Source organism: Anser anser (assembly GCF_964211835.1).
Source record: "Anser anser genome assembly, chromosome: 10".
In the NCBI taxonomy this organism is placed as follows: domain Eukaryota; kingdom Metazoa; phylum Chordata; class Aves; order Anseriformes; family Anatidae; genus Anser; species Anser anser.
Window position 1 is genome coordinate 17,990,106 of NC_139730.1, and position 13,430 is coordinate 18,003,535.

Here is a 13,430-nt window from a genome sequence, read left to right on the forward strand (position 1 = left end):
TCATGTAGTATATAATTATATAATAATTATAGGAGATGATATGTAGCCAAGTTGAAATCTGAATGTTGCCTGTATTACGTTTTTATAAAAGAAAGTTATATCCATCTTTTTAAAAGGCACATTTCATATACCGAGAGAACAAGGTTGATCCTTGTTTTAGAAACTGCATCAGAAAAGTTAAGATGAGCACAGTGCTGTTTGTCTGCCCAGGGGAAGTAGATAACATGCAGCTCACCACACCTATATTGCTACATACTATGACCTACATTCAAAGTAAGAAATTAAGATTCAGTAGGGCAGATAATTAGATAAAGAACAGAAAAAAGTTACCCACCTTCACTAACCAGTTCACTGTTGTCAGACTGTTTACAAGAAATTATCTTCTCCACTAGCTGATTGTAACTGCAGTTACCAACTGCTTTTACTATATCAGCAACCTGGAGCAGGAGGGAACAGGAGAACTTATCTTTGTGAAGAACAGAACAAAATTGTAAGCTTAGACTAATTATTCATAAGATTATTTTTTTTAAAGTTTCAACAAATAGAGAATGTTATCCCCCTAAGAATAGTAGGTCAAAAAGCTTTACACTAGACTGTTAAACATCTTGCAGTCTCACATCCCATTTTGGACCCCTAAAGATAAAACTTAACATCAAAAGCCGTTGCTAACCTGGAGGGAAGAGAGTATGGGATGCAGTTTGTAGAAGAGTCATTCTCCCTTCCAGTTACTTCTCCATTATGGTGTTTACAGCTCAAGTTACAGAACCCCCTAGGATTCAGGTAAATGCTATCATCTTGAATATATGTTATACACATCAATATTGTTTTATTTGTAAGCATGTACTTCATTAGAAAAACGGGTACTTCTAGAAATCAGATTTTATAGGATTTCACCTCATGAATAGCCACACAAAAATGTAAATAACTATAATTTCAGTGAGTTTATAATCTTTGCAAAAAGAACAGCCATCATTTAGGAATCCCAGTGGATCTTAACATAAAGCATCATTAAAAGACATTGTTGATACACTGCGTTTTAGAACTACAGTTATAAATTGTGATCTGCTAAGGTATAAGCCATGTAGGTCACACCACAATCATGCATCTTTGAACAGAGTCCATTTGCCTATAACAATCTCTTCTTGATTGGCACCATTACGCTAAATTTGGACAAAGTACTTTCCAATAAAGAAAGAGGAATAAGAGAATAGTAGCTTTCATGAACAAGGCGTGAGGAAAAATAATAAAAATCTCAGAGGCAGATTATTCCAGACAAACTCCTCAGTTTCACCCTAAGTAAACAGTATCATTTTTACTGTTTATTGAAATAACACCTGAATATCATGAACAATTTTAAAAAAAAAGTTTAACATTTCTGAAAGATGCGGTTCTCCTTAATTGGTTCTAAAGTCCTCAGTTCTCAAAAGCTGGTACTGATAGATGTAAATCAGACATAAACAGGAGAGGAAAGTAACCTCACATTCCTTCCAAGTGTTCTCTCTTGAGCTTTCAAAAACAGTAACTGGTACATTGTATCTGGCAATTCCCTATGTCCCTCAGAACAAAAACTCTCATTTACACTGTTGTGATTTCAGTGTAGTGGGTTTGGAATGTTAGCTTCAAAAAATACCTACCCTCTGCAAAGTTACTGTAGTAAAAAACAAATAGTCTAGATTCACTCCTCTAAGGAAAATACTTTTTTAAATACTTTTTTTTTTTTAATACTAGATTTAAGAACATCCATTACCATATTCATTATTATTGACTGCAGTTAAAATTCTGAAACATCTCTCCTACCCCCAATAAAATTTGGGTAACTTATTTTCTCTTGGAGTTATATGGAAGAAGAAAAAAAAAAAAGGTTACCTGGGGATCCACTAACCATCCATGGTACAAAGGGATATCAAGAAGATCAAACACTATGCATTCAGGTGTGTATTCAAATACTCGTACACCTGTAAATTTCACATTGACATCCAGACCTGTCTGTAACTTATGTAGAATTGCCATTGCATCACTCATATTCTGACAACAGAAAGAAAAGGAAACAGATGACCAACTAGAGCTTTGTACACTTGGTAATTACCCTTGTAATCTTTCATCACATAGTGCTCATCAACTCAATATTTCTTTAAAAAAACAGAAAAGGAGAAATTAGCTAGAAAACTGCTTCAACACATTCACATTATTCATGCCACTGGCAAGTGCACACTTAAATGTAAGTTTACCCAATTGCATTTGTATATAAAATGCTTATTTGGAAGGAAGCAGTGTTGCTGTTTGTATCATCACGGTATATAGTGTCTCTCTGGTCACGGACTAAAACACTAATTTTGGTGTCTAAATGATGAAGTTCACACTCACTAAGCCACACTTGCCACAAGGACAAAAAAAAAAGACATAGCTTAGAAGGCTGCGGTATTTTCTACCAAGTGAGAAGAATCCGCAAATAATATCTTCAGAAAGTACTTCAGTGTTTGCAAGAGATTCAGGGAAACAGAGTTTACTGTTTGTTTGGTTTTGCAACGTTTGTTGCTTAAGAGGAATTCAGGATTGCAACAATGGTTAAAAAGGCACAACAAAAATAGAGAAATACAGATCAGAAATGAAACAGAGACAAGATTCACAGACTAAGCCCACTGTTTGTGAAAGACAGTTGCCTCTGTCTTCTTTTAATAAGACAGTTAATGGCAAAACAACTACTAATGGGCTCAATAAGGGAAGACAAAAATGTAAATAAATGACTATATATTGGATGAATAACGAGAAAACTAATAAAGAGCTAGATAGGCTAACAAGGTGTAAGTGGGGTATGTAGAGATGACATTTCATCACTTCAGAAGCAATTTGTTGAATTCCAAATAACTGGCTTCATTAAACAGTAACTTAATCAATACATTGATTTGAACATTTGTTTTGGCAGCACATTAAAAGACAAATTAACAGATTGATAATTAATAGGGCAGGATGCCAATACAGGCTTGTATATTAGAACATAAGGCAGATCTTAGTATTTTTAAGAAGTCACTCCATGCATCTTGTAACTTGATATTCTAAAGAATATACAAATTTCTTCAATGTTGTAAGAAGAAAATTATTGTTTTAGGCAGAGTATTAACTGTGTGACATGATAAACACAAAACTATGAGTAACACCAAGACTTAGTTGCAATGCTTCTGAAATGTAATAATTTTATAAGACTCAGTTACCTAATTTCTTTTTCCCTCTCATGTAGTATCACAAGTGCATCTACAGGTATGTTTGAATGGAATGTAGAATACTCCTAGAATGGGAGATTTCTTTAAAATTGTACAGTTAAACATCTACCAAAAAGATTTGTGACATTTACTTAGTAAATACATATATTTAGCACAGGAAAGCCACAGAGGTTGTAGTTTTACCAGGTATATAATTTTCTTCAACCTCCTGTAACTTGATTACTGCTATAATCTTTAACAGCGTAGCATTTTGTGGGGAAAAAGAAATATAGCTAATTCAGTTATCACAAGGATAATTCATGTAACTTGACACAAGGCGTATTTTGGAAGATTCTTAAAAGAATCCATTCAATCTTCATTCTAATTTAAATCATCCCAAGATACTTTGGTTTTCAACACTGAACATTAGCAAGAAAAGATGACATAACAATAAAGAGAACTAGCTTGAAATACTTAAATTCAAATCACTTTTTTCCCCCCACAAGTAATCAAAAAGAAACAGCTGTGATCACAGAGCTTGAAACATTTGCTCCAAGATACATATATACATCAATATTTTTGGAAAAGAATAACATTTTATTTTAATGTAGAAAGACTTCTGCGATAAAACAGTGGTCAGTGCAAATAATATTGCCTTGTATAATATGGAATCAACCTCTTTTTGTCCATCAACACTTAAAAACAGATCTCGTTTCATCTGTATCATCAGTGAAAGACTAGCAGAGACCACAGAATGGAGCATGCTGAAGAATGCAAAATAGAAGACTTCAAAGAGCAACCACCCTGTTACACGCTTCCATGTGTACTTCCGTGTTATTCTTCCTCAATATGAAAATATTCTTTTGTTACACTCATTGCAAGAAGAAAAGCAATAGTTTGTGTTAACAGATAAGAATTTTTTCTTCACTAATAAGAAACACTTACAAATAATACTCTACATCAAGCCTAGAGAAAAAGGAAAACTACTAGTAACAGTATGCTTCTGGTTCTTAACAAATCAATAAACCTTAAGTGAGGAAAAAAAATAGTACCTTTTAGTATCTTACATAAGCAATTGTATTTTAGGAGCAGCTTCTTACCTGCTCATAATTTAGACGCTGAATTTCAGAAATCTCTTTCGGTTTTGCATCAAGAATATAATCTCCTAAAAAAAGCAAAAATATAGTTTATTCAACATTTCTTTGAACACTTCTGACTGAAGCTAACTGATCATAAATATAACCATTTAAGCTTTCTATTAAATGAGATGCCATTGTATTATAGCCTGAATTATAAGTACAAAGTAAAACAAAAATATATTTTAAATATTAAGGTCATATATTGAGAAGTGAAATTCAAATGTCATTACTAAAACAGCATTCCATAATCACTTAGAGTATCATGCCAGCCTCTTAATTATTTACCTTCCCTCTGTGCCTTGATTCATAAAAAGTCAAAACTGTTCACAATAAAACATGTAATTGCATAATACAATTTAAGAATTGCAACTGCTCATCCTGACTGACATAATGTACATTTTGGAATATGTTTCCATACCCTAATAATTCTGAAAGGCCTGTATTCCATCTGTGTTTGCAACATAAAGGTTATTAATCAGTTAATCAAGACACAGGGGTTCAAGATCCGCGAAAATTTTAGTGACCACAAAAATGGTGACCAAAAATTTTAGTCTCCATAACCTGCTTCACCCAGAATTTTCAATTTTATTTCTATGCTTTTCATTTTTATTCCCTTGTTTCATTCCTAAAAACTATGTTTCTACACAAAGAAGTTCTATAGATTTAATAAAAGTATCATCATAGGTTTATTTTATCACCTCTTCAAATTGTTCAATATGGTTGAGGGGCTTTTCTTTTTTTTAGTTCTTTTTAAGCTGTAGGAGAACAATTTGGCAACTGCTAATCCTGTTGACTAAATAGGAATCTAAACAATCTAAGAAAGTGATTTTGAGATTCAATTTAATAAAATCATTCCAGAAGGTAATATGTCTTCAAGACAGAAGACACTTCAAGGCACATGTTTAGCCAACTGTGATTAGGCAGTGAGTTCAGATAGCATTGTTCTATCAATACAATTAGAAAAAAAGTGTTTAGGCACAGGAAATTAGAGTTCTTAAAAGATGTTGGTGTGTTGTTTTTTTTTCCCCAAGTTAATTACTTAACTACTTTTTCTGCTATTGGAATATTCATTAACAGGCTTTTGAGAAGCTTTCTTTACAAACAGAAAAAAGTAAATATAGTAAGTTTTTCTTCTGCTTCAGAATACTAAACCTAGTTAGTATATTAAGCTTAAATGTTTTACATTTGTTAGGCTACAAAGGCAAGGAACTGTGGTGCGTATAGCTTAAGAACTAGGGCAAATGCACTTGTAACATCTGGATCACTCTGAGCTGTTGAAGTTAGACTTGTCAGATGGAAACAGCTGCAGTTTTGCCGAAGACTGAATCTGGTAATGGAACAGTGCCCACAAATGAGACCCCAGTCACCATGACAACTTAATTCATTTTTCATGTTATCTTAATTGGGTCAAGGATTATAGTCACTGCTGACAATTAAAAGCACAATTGACTTGTTCCATTCTGTGGACTGTAACAAAACATTAAAAGACATGAATAAGTTTAAATCTACCAACACACTGGCATACTAAACCACATCATTAGGCTAACAACTTAGGAAAACAGTACAGAAGACTTAAAAACTGTTGAGGAAAAACATGTGTTACTAAATACCATGAGTAATTTTCTTGAAATATGCATTCAAGTAAAGCTGAATAAAAAAAATGTTAGTAAATAACACAGTCCTCCTATCCTACTACTCACTAAGAAGTATAACATGTAAGCAAAAACTATCTATTGTGAGTAATTACTAACCCAAGTATTCCATCAGCTGTTCAGCCGTTATGATTTCCATCATTGGTGGCAGCTTAACCTGTGAAAGTAAAAGTATATTCTCTTTAAAATTTCAGAACAATGCAGATTAGGAAGTATTAATAAGGTATTTCTAGCCTGAAGTCTTCTGATCACCTTTGGCTCACCAACTTTTAAGACCATTAGCCTAGCAGGACTTCTACAAAAGAAAAGCTATGAGAAGGATAAGGTCACACTTCAGTTTTTAGAGAAACTACATGCACACAGTACTCTCTTTCACTTGCAGCTCTGTCCTAGTGCTCCCTTCTCCCATCAAAACCTTTCACCAGCATCCCCCTCAACTTCACAGGAGTTTACACTGTTCACCATAGCTCAGCTGCAAGCATGCAGGAAGAACAGTCTGAGAAATGTAGCCATACTTAGTTTAAAAACAAAACAAAAAACAACAACTCTACTTCTTTATATCTCTTAACTGGTCTTAACTCAAAAGTTCCAGTGAACAGACATGAGGCTGTAGAAAATCTGGGGGCAGCTGCTGCTGAGACAGGGAAGACAAGACTCACACAGGTTTGAGGAAATGACCTCCCAGCCTCTCATCCCATGCTCACGTTTCAAGGGTTCAGTTTAACGCCATACAGAAAGACCAAATACATACAACTCAGTGTGAAGCTTCCATTCTCCCTGATCCAGTCCTGTCACTATCATGTACTACAACTAACCACCCCGGCAGCTGTCAGGACCAAAAACTTCTTAGATAGTCATCTCCTCCATCCAGCATCCTGGGTAAATAAATGCTTTGGTTGCTCACTCCCATTTACATATTTCCCTGCAATAAAAGCCCAAGCACAGACTCACACAAAACCATGCTTCTGGCAGTGTCAAGGAGTAACACAGGACTCTTCTGTTTTTTTGTTTGTTTTTTAAACTTTCTCATCAGTTTTTCATCTCGTCCTCTCTTCCACATCTTACTAGAGAAAGTCAAGAAAGTCTGGTATTTGACTATTAGGAGATGTATATACACACATACATACATATTAATCAAATTCCTCAACACTAATCACCATTCTCCACCAGAAAGAGGCTGACAGTACTATCAGGGATCTGGGGAAGGATGAGAATAAAAGTATGAACATGGAAGGCATTGGAGTTAGAGGCTAGGGGGCTATAAATTGTTAGTAAAGCAGGAAATTAGTGGAGCACAAGCTTGCAAGAAAGTTTAATTAGTTCTGCTACTTACAAAAAAAAACCACCTTAAAAGTACATGAATTAAACAAGAAGAAAAAAAATCAGTCACGCATTCATAAGCGCATGAATTTTTGAAAGCATCTTTTGAACGAGCAGCGACTGATTGTAACTTGGAAAATGCCTTAACCTCTTCCCTGTACTTTTCTAAGTTTAACTAACACTATGTATGCTAAAGGTTTCCAGAATCTTTGATCCTGTTCATAATATTCCTATTGAGTGTATTGAGTGTGCACATAAATGCAAAGTAATTTGCCACATAGACAACAGGACTGAAGGCTTAAAAAGCTGATTCTTGCACATCCAGTTCTGAGCTGGCAGCATTTAAACCCGAGCAACTATTAGCTGTGCACAGCCCTGATGCAGCCTGAGCTGAGGCTGGGTCACTACTGCTCCTAAGGCATATCTAACAGCACGGAACAGAATGAATTAAACTACCTAAACCCAAAATGGTTTTGGGATTACAAACAGTACAGCTGTATCAACATCACATCAAGAAAAATTATCATGCCACTTCAACTATTAGCAGGACTAATGTTATGATTCCTTCAGGACTGAAGATAGCTTGTTTGTTTTTTAAACATACACATCAGCTCAGCCAGCATTACTTGGGGATTTCTGCTCTGTGTCAATTTTGAGAATCTAGAAGCATGCCTACATTACAAACAGCAGTTATAAAGCGTAATTACTTGGTTTGCCCATATTTAAACACTGCATAAATATATTACTGTTTCAGACTATGGATTAAAGGATGTATTTGTGTCATTGGTTAATAAATCTCAACTTTCCCTCAAACTGTAGTGGTTAGGAATTTATTTAATTTTTAACCGAAGAACTGAATCAAAGTAATTTTGCTCATATCTGCAGAATCTCCCAGTCAGATGTTTTAAGTTAAATACCAAAATGAACTGCTTAATTAAATGCTAAACAAAGATAATGGATTAGTTTAGAGCATAATTTTAGGCATTGCATGTTTCATGAGACATCGATCACACCTTTACAGTGGGCTAATTGGGTTCCAACAGTCATGAGTACTTCTGAACAGAACTGTCTTGATACACAGAAAACACGACATTTCCTAACTGTTTAGGGCTTCACTGCAAGCGCTTAAACTACAGGAAATACAACACAACAAAGAGGAAAAAGGAAAGAAAAATACCTTAAAACTTAAGTGGGGAGACAAAAAAAAAAAAATCACACAGAACCACAGCCATTCTCCACATAAATCAACAGAAGAAAACAATGTAAGCAGTAGTAGTGAAAGCTGTTGTCCGCAACAGTTCTTTGGAGGGACAGAAAACTTACAAATACATGCCAATGCTTTGTTGCTAGATTTTACATTACTTTCACATTTTAGGAAAAATGCATTTCCTCAGCTCCCACCCAGTTCCGGTACCCTTTTACTGCTGTTTCTTTGTCTTCCTCCCTAATCTCTCCCTCAAACCTGTCCAGTTTTCATTCTAGCTTCCTTCCAGTCCTCCAATGTGGGGAAAAAAAAAATCTTTCTTAACCAACTATGTTAGGTACAGTTGAGACATTTTTGCAGTTAAAATAGTTGGTAAACAAATTTTCATACTGAACAGTTTGTTTGGCAAAACCTATGCCGTTTCTATGCAATAGACTACAAACTGAAAAATGAAATAATACTGACTTGAGATAATTTCAACTGTATTCTCCAACACTTCAGAAGGGCCTAAAAAAATAAGTAATATAGCTCTGCACTGAAACTAACACTTCTGTAAATACTATGTATATAGAAAGGGACCATAAACATTTCTAAGTGCCTATTATTCATAGTCTCAAAACATACTTATTTACAGTATGCAACTCTCTCAATTCAGTGTTCTGGAAGAGGTAAGGGTAACTTCAACCTGCGCCAGCAAGAGATGATGAGTATCTCCTGCAAACACATACCTCTCGCCTTGCAGGAAAAGCTTCGTAAACTCATAGCCTGATGGTATGCGTTATCGCCTGGTAATCTCACATCTCCCCTCTCAAACACGGTTCCTTCAGTCCCTTAGAATAGGCTTCCTGTCCTGGAAAATGCACAAGTATAGGCCCATTGATCTGCAAGCTCAACTCATCTCACAGATGCAGAGGAAAGCTGCCAAGGCCTCTGCTGAGTATTCATCAGAAACTCACTGGCAACTCATCTTAGAAGCTGAGCAAGTTCATCTGAGCAATCTGTGCAAATTCTGGCCATAAGAAGGTTTAGCTCAGTAAAAAGGAAAAGCAGAACACATGTAAAAAGCCAATGCCAGACCTCAAACTAGGCACTGCCACTGCAGATTCCAACAAACCAAATGGATATCAGCAGGAGCATACTGTACTCAGCTCCTCTGAGAAACAGGCCATTTTTACAAGAACTTAAAACTAAAAATTTTTAACTAGCAATTTTTTTTACTCTCTCTCTCTCTTCTCTACATCTCAGTTTGGATACACCTAAGCATCAGTGGTTATATAATATCATTTACAGAACTGTTATAGTCATCTAAATAGGTAGTTCATGGAGTTCTGAAAGTTACCAACAGTTTTGCAGAACTAGGCATGCAGGTAATGTCGCTCTTAAAACCTTCCATTTATTAAGAGAGCTGTGATCTACAAAACTTTTACAGATGATGTCAATATATACTACTAGAATTATTCTCCTATACAAAAACTTGTAAGAACAAGATACTCCTTATGTATTCACTTCCCGAGACTTCATTAATATTAGTTATTTATATTTCTATTTAAATATGTTTTCCCTTAGGCTTATTTTATGTTCCAATATGATTTGTGTTCTGTGTTGCCTATTTCAGATATGTAGTTTCTGTGCTTTGTGTTAAAGTTCATAGACTTCATTGGCTACATGACATCACATCCTACCTGAGGAACTCACAACAGAACTACATGGCACATTTACTAAGCTTTCAGCATCCAACAATCACCATACGGTAAATCTTAATAAGGGATATTCTACAACCCCACACAAAATTGCAGTTTAATACAATGCCAGAAGCTATCAGAAAGCAATGAGTGGACTACATCTAACAAATATCACAAAAGGTACTTAGAAAAGCAAGCTTTGCATTGCTAGCTCAAGTACATAGTAAGCCACGCTCCTGAAGGAAAACTGAGCAGTCTGCAATTTTTAGCAAGCTGAAAGACTGTATCCAAAGCTGCTCTATATCAGAAAACTCATGCTTCCACATACATTTTATATGCCTATTTCAATGCTCTACTTTTATTTTCATTTAATGATTTTCATGAAAAGTCATTTTTTCATTTTGTTTTCATTCACGATCCTATGATTTCCATCACAGAAGCCTAAATGGTTTCCACATTGTTTTGCACAACAGTTACTTTTTCAGGTTGGTCTCATACTGCTTTTGTTTTCCTTTGCTTTAAATATTTCTGTAACTTCTTTTTAAGAACTCCTCAGCTCTACCTCCTAAAGGCTAAACAGGCAGTCTGCAGAAACAAAAGAAAAACAATAATAATTGTAACATTTGAAAGTACAACTTGTACAATCTGCCACCTCAGAGTTGTGCATCCAGACCCCTTGCTACTACTTCAGAGTTTCCAAAAACCCAGGTATTGCCAAGCCACTGTCTCACAGCTGAGTACATATAGGCGTAACACTCAATTATTTTCAAGCAGTCTTTATGCTTGTATCATTAAATAAAGATCTTAAATCTAATCTCAAAAATACCTCCCCTGAGACATAGTAAAAGCTGAATAGTGACTAGGAACAGAGAAGAATCTTGCTCAACTAATGAACAAGATTTTCAAGAACCACTAGGAAGAAATACTTTGAGTACACGACACATTTAAGGTATAATACCTATTAGGTCTTCCTGTATTGTAGTTATTGCAGTCCTTTAAGCAAATTAATATAGTACCTATTGCCCTCACAGTCAAGAGATGCTATCTCAAAAAAAAACTGTTTTATTGGAGGGCAATCGGGACACAGACAGGAGAACACAAAACTGCTAACTTTTAAAATGATAATCTAGCACAGGGGTAAGAAGCTTGAACTTTGAGGCACTAAAACATCTGGAAAAAGCGAGTTCTCCTTAATACATATTTGAGGTTAAGGTATAAATATTTCCATGATTATGGTTTACATTATTAAGAAGCAAAGGTAAATTTTAGTTCTAAACAAATTGATTGTGTGCAACTCATCACAAACAAAAATCCGAATTCAACTTTCACTACTGCATGTAGTACTGGATCTCAAAATTATCACTCCCATTCTGGGATAAGCAAAGCATATAATTGGACATCCAAAGGGAAATATTCATGAAAACAAAAACTAGCATTTTGACTGTAACACTTCTCAACTCTGAGAACTTCCATGCATTATCTGAAGTTATTTGAGACCATATTTACCTACAGTTTGACCACAACACTCAACCTTGTCATGACAAAGTTCTAAGAAGGAACGTTAGCGGTGGATACAGGGAAGAGGCACTGAAGTGTAACTGTTCACATCGTTATACTCTGTCCAAGTTATTCCCCCTCCTCCCCATTCTCATCTCCTTTTTTACTGCAGTTTTTCCCCTGCCACGTTAATTCCTTTTCATCTAACACGCGCTATGGTATTCTCACTCTGCTTTTGCCTATTTTCAACTCTTCGTCTGCTCCCTTGTTCCCAAATTATAATTACCTGACCCAATCTAGTGTTCATCTTGGTTCAGAAGTGAGAAGAATGTGGATGTCCATCCTCAGCCTTGGTATGTAGCTGGCTACTGTCAATGATGTGCAGGTGAGCTGCCAATAAGCTTGCCACTCCAAACAATGCCAACATGGTTCTTGACTATAAACTGGGGAAAAGAAAGGCTAATTTGGAGAGGCGCTAATTAGGAGAATCAATTACAGGCAGGGGAAATACACAACCAACTAACAAGAAAACACTGAAGCATATAAATAGTCACATATGGGCAGTTTCACCTAAACTGGTGAATTGCTGTCTGTCTGCAAATCATGTAAATTCTGCTGAGGTTTTATATAAACTGATAAAATTGTAGAAAACCCTTTCTGTAATCCTAGCAACAAGAAGTGTAAGGACACTCCAAAGATGCATTTTGATTTCCACCGACTCCTAAAATTTGATATCACATTTATTATTGCTAACATAATATTTGATCAAAGCAGACCGTCAGATAGAATTCTGCATGGAGGACAGCAGAAGAAAGTTATTATATAATTATGGAAGGAAAGGAAGAACACTAAGGAAGAAAACCTCTCAAAAATTAAGAGCAAACAACAAGGACAGTGCAGTCCCATTTATATCCATCCTTTCATTAAATGGACAGTTAAAAAGGTAAATCCTCAAACCGGCCACTTCTTTTAAAACCCCACCACAACTAACGATAGTGAACAAGCTCTCCAAGGCCCTGTACTCATCTCTACATATTACAGAGGGAGCATAAGAAGAAAGCATTAAGTACGGAAGTCTATGAAGACCTTCACACCCTCTTGAGGTTCGCAGGAACTACTGTATAAGATGATAGTTTAAAATCACATGACTCCCCTGTACTGCTTTCACCAATGTCTAAATATCATCACTACAGAATCTGAGTCCACAGCATTCCTCCTGACGCATGAGCTATCCTGCTAAGGAATGCGTACAGGGACATCAACTCAAAAAACAAAACAAAACACACACTCCATCACTAATCTTCTGAAAAATTACCTCTCTGAACAAATTTCTTCTTATTATTTTAATTTTGGCCTTCTTCTCTATCACCTGTTATACCTGTGAACAGCCTCCTACTCCTCCAATACCAAATTTATTCCCCTTGATACTACAACATAAGAACTACTCTCATAAAGCTTTCCTATCCTAAGGACTTCATTCTATCATCTCATCAATATTTTGGGGTCGAATTATAAGTATTTTTTGAAAAGGACCCCTTCTTGTTTTGCAATACACGCAGCTCACTAGCTCTTCTCTGACTGATATTCCTTTTACCTGTAAATGCTAATAATTTTATTATGCTTTACATTCAAGTCGCCTATTTTAAATATTTAAAAGTTATTCTAAGACTACAGGAAGTTGTATCCACGATGGTTATGTAGAACACAAGAACTTCCAGGTCTCAAAGCAGTACTTGGTC

The 13,430-nt window shown here is 35.5% G+C and overlaps 1 protein-coding gene across 1 annotated transcript in view; it reads right to left on the reverse strand.

Annotated features, from left to right (window-relative positions):
- Positions 1-13,430, reverse strand: part of MINDY2 (MINDY lysine 48 deubiquitinase 2) — a 33,936-nt gene that overhangs the window by 19,262 nt on the left and 1,244 nt on the right. The window contains exons 2-5 of the mRNA XM_083851164.1: positions 6,088-6,145; positions 4,298-4,362; positions 1,867-2,025; positions 335-437 (exon numbers count right to left, since the gene is read on the reverse strand). Of these exons, the coding sequence (XP_083707290.1) occupies positions 335-437; positions 1,867-2,025; positions 4,298-4,362; positions 6,088-6,145 (385 nt within the window). The remainder of the gene's footprint in view (positions 1-334; positions 438-1,866; positions 2,026-4,297; positions 4,363-6,087; positions 6,146-13,430) is intronic.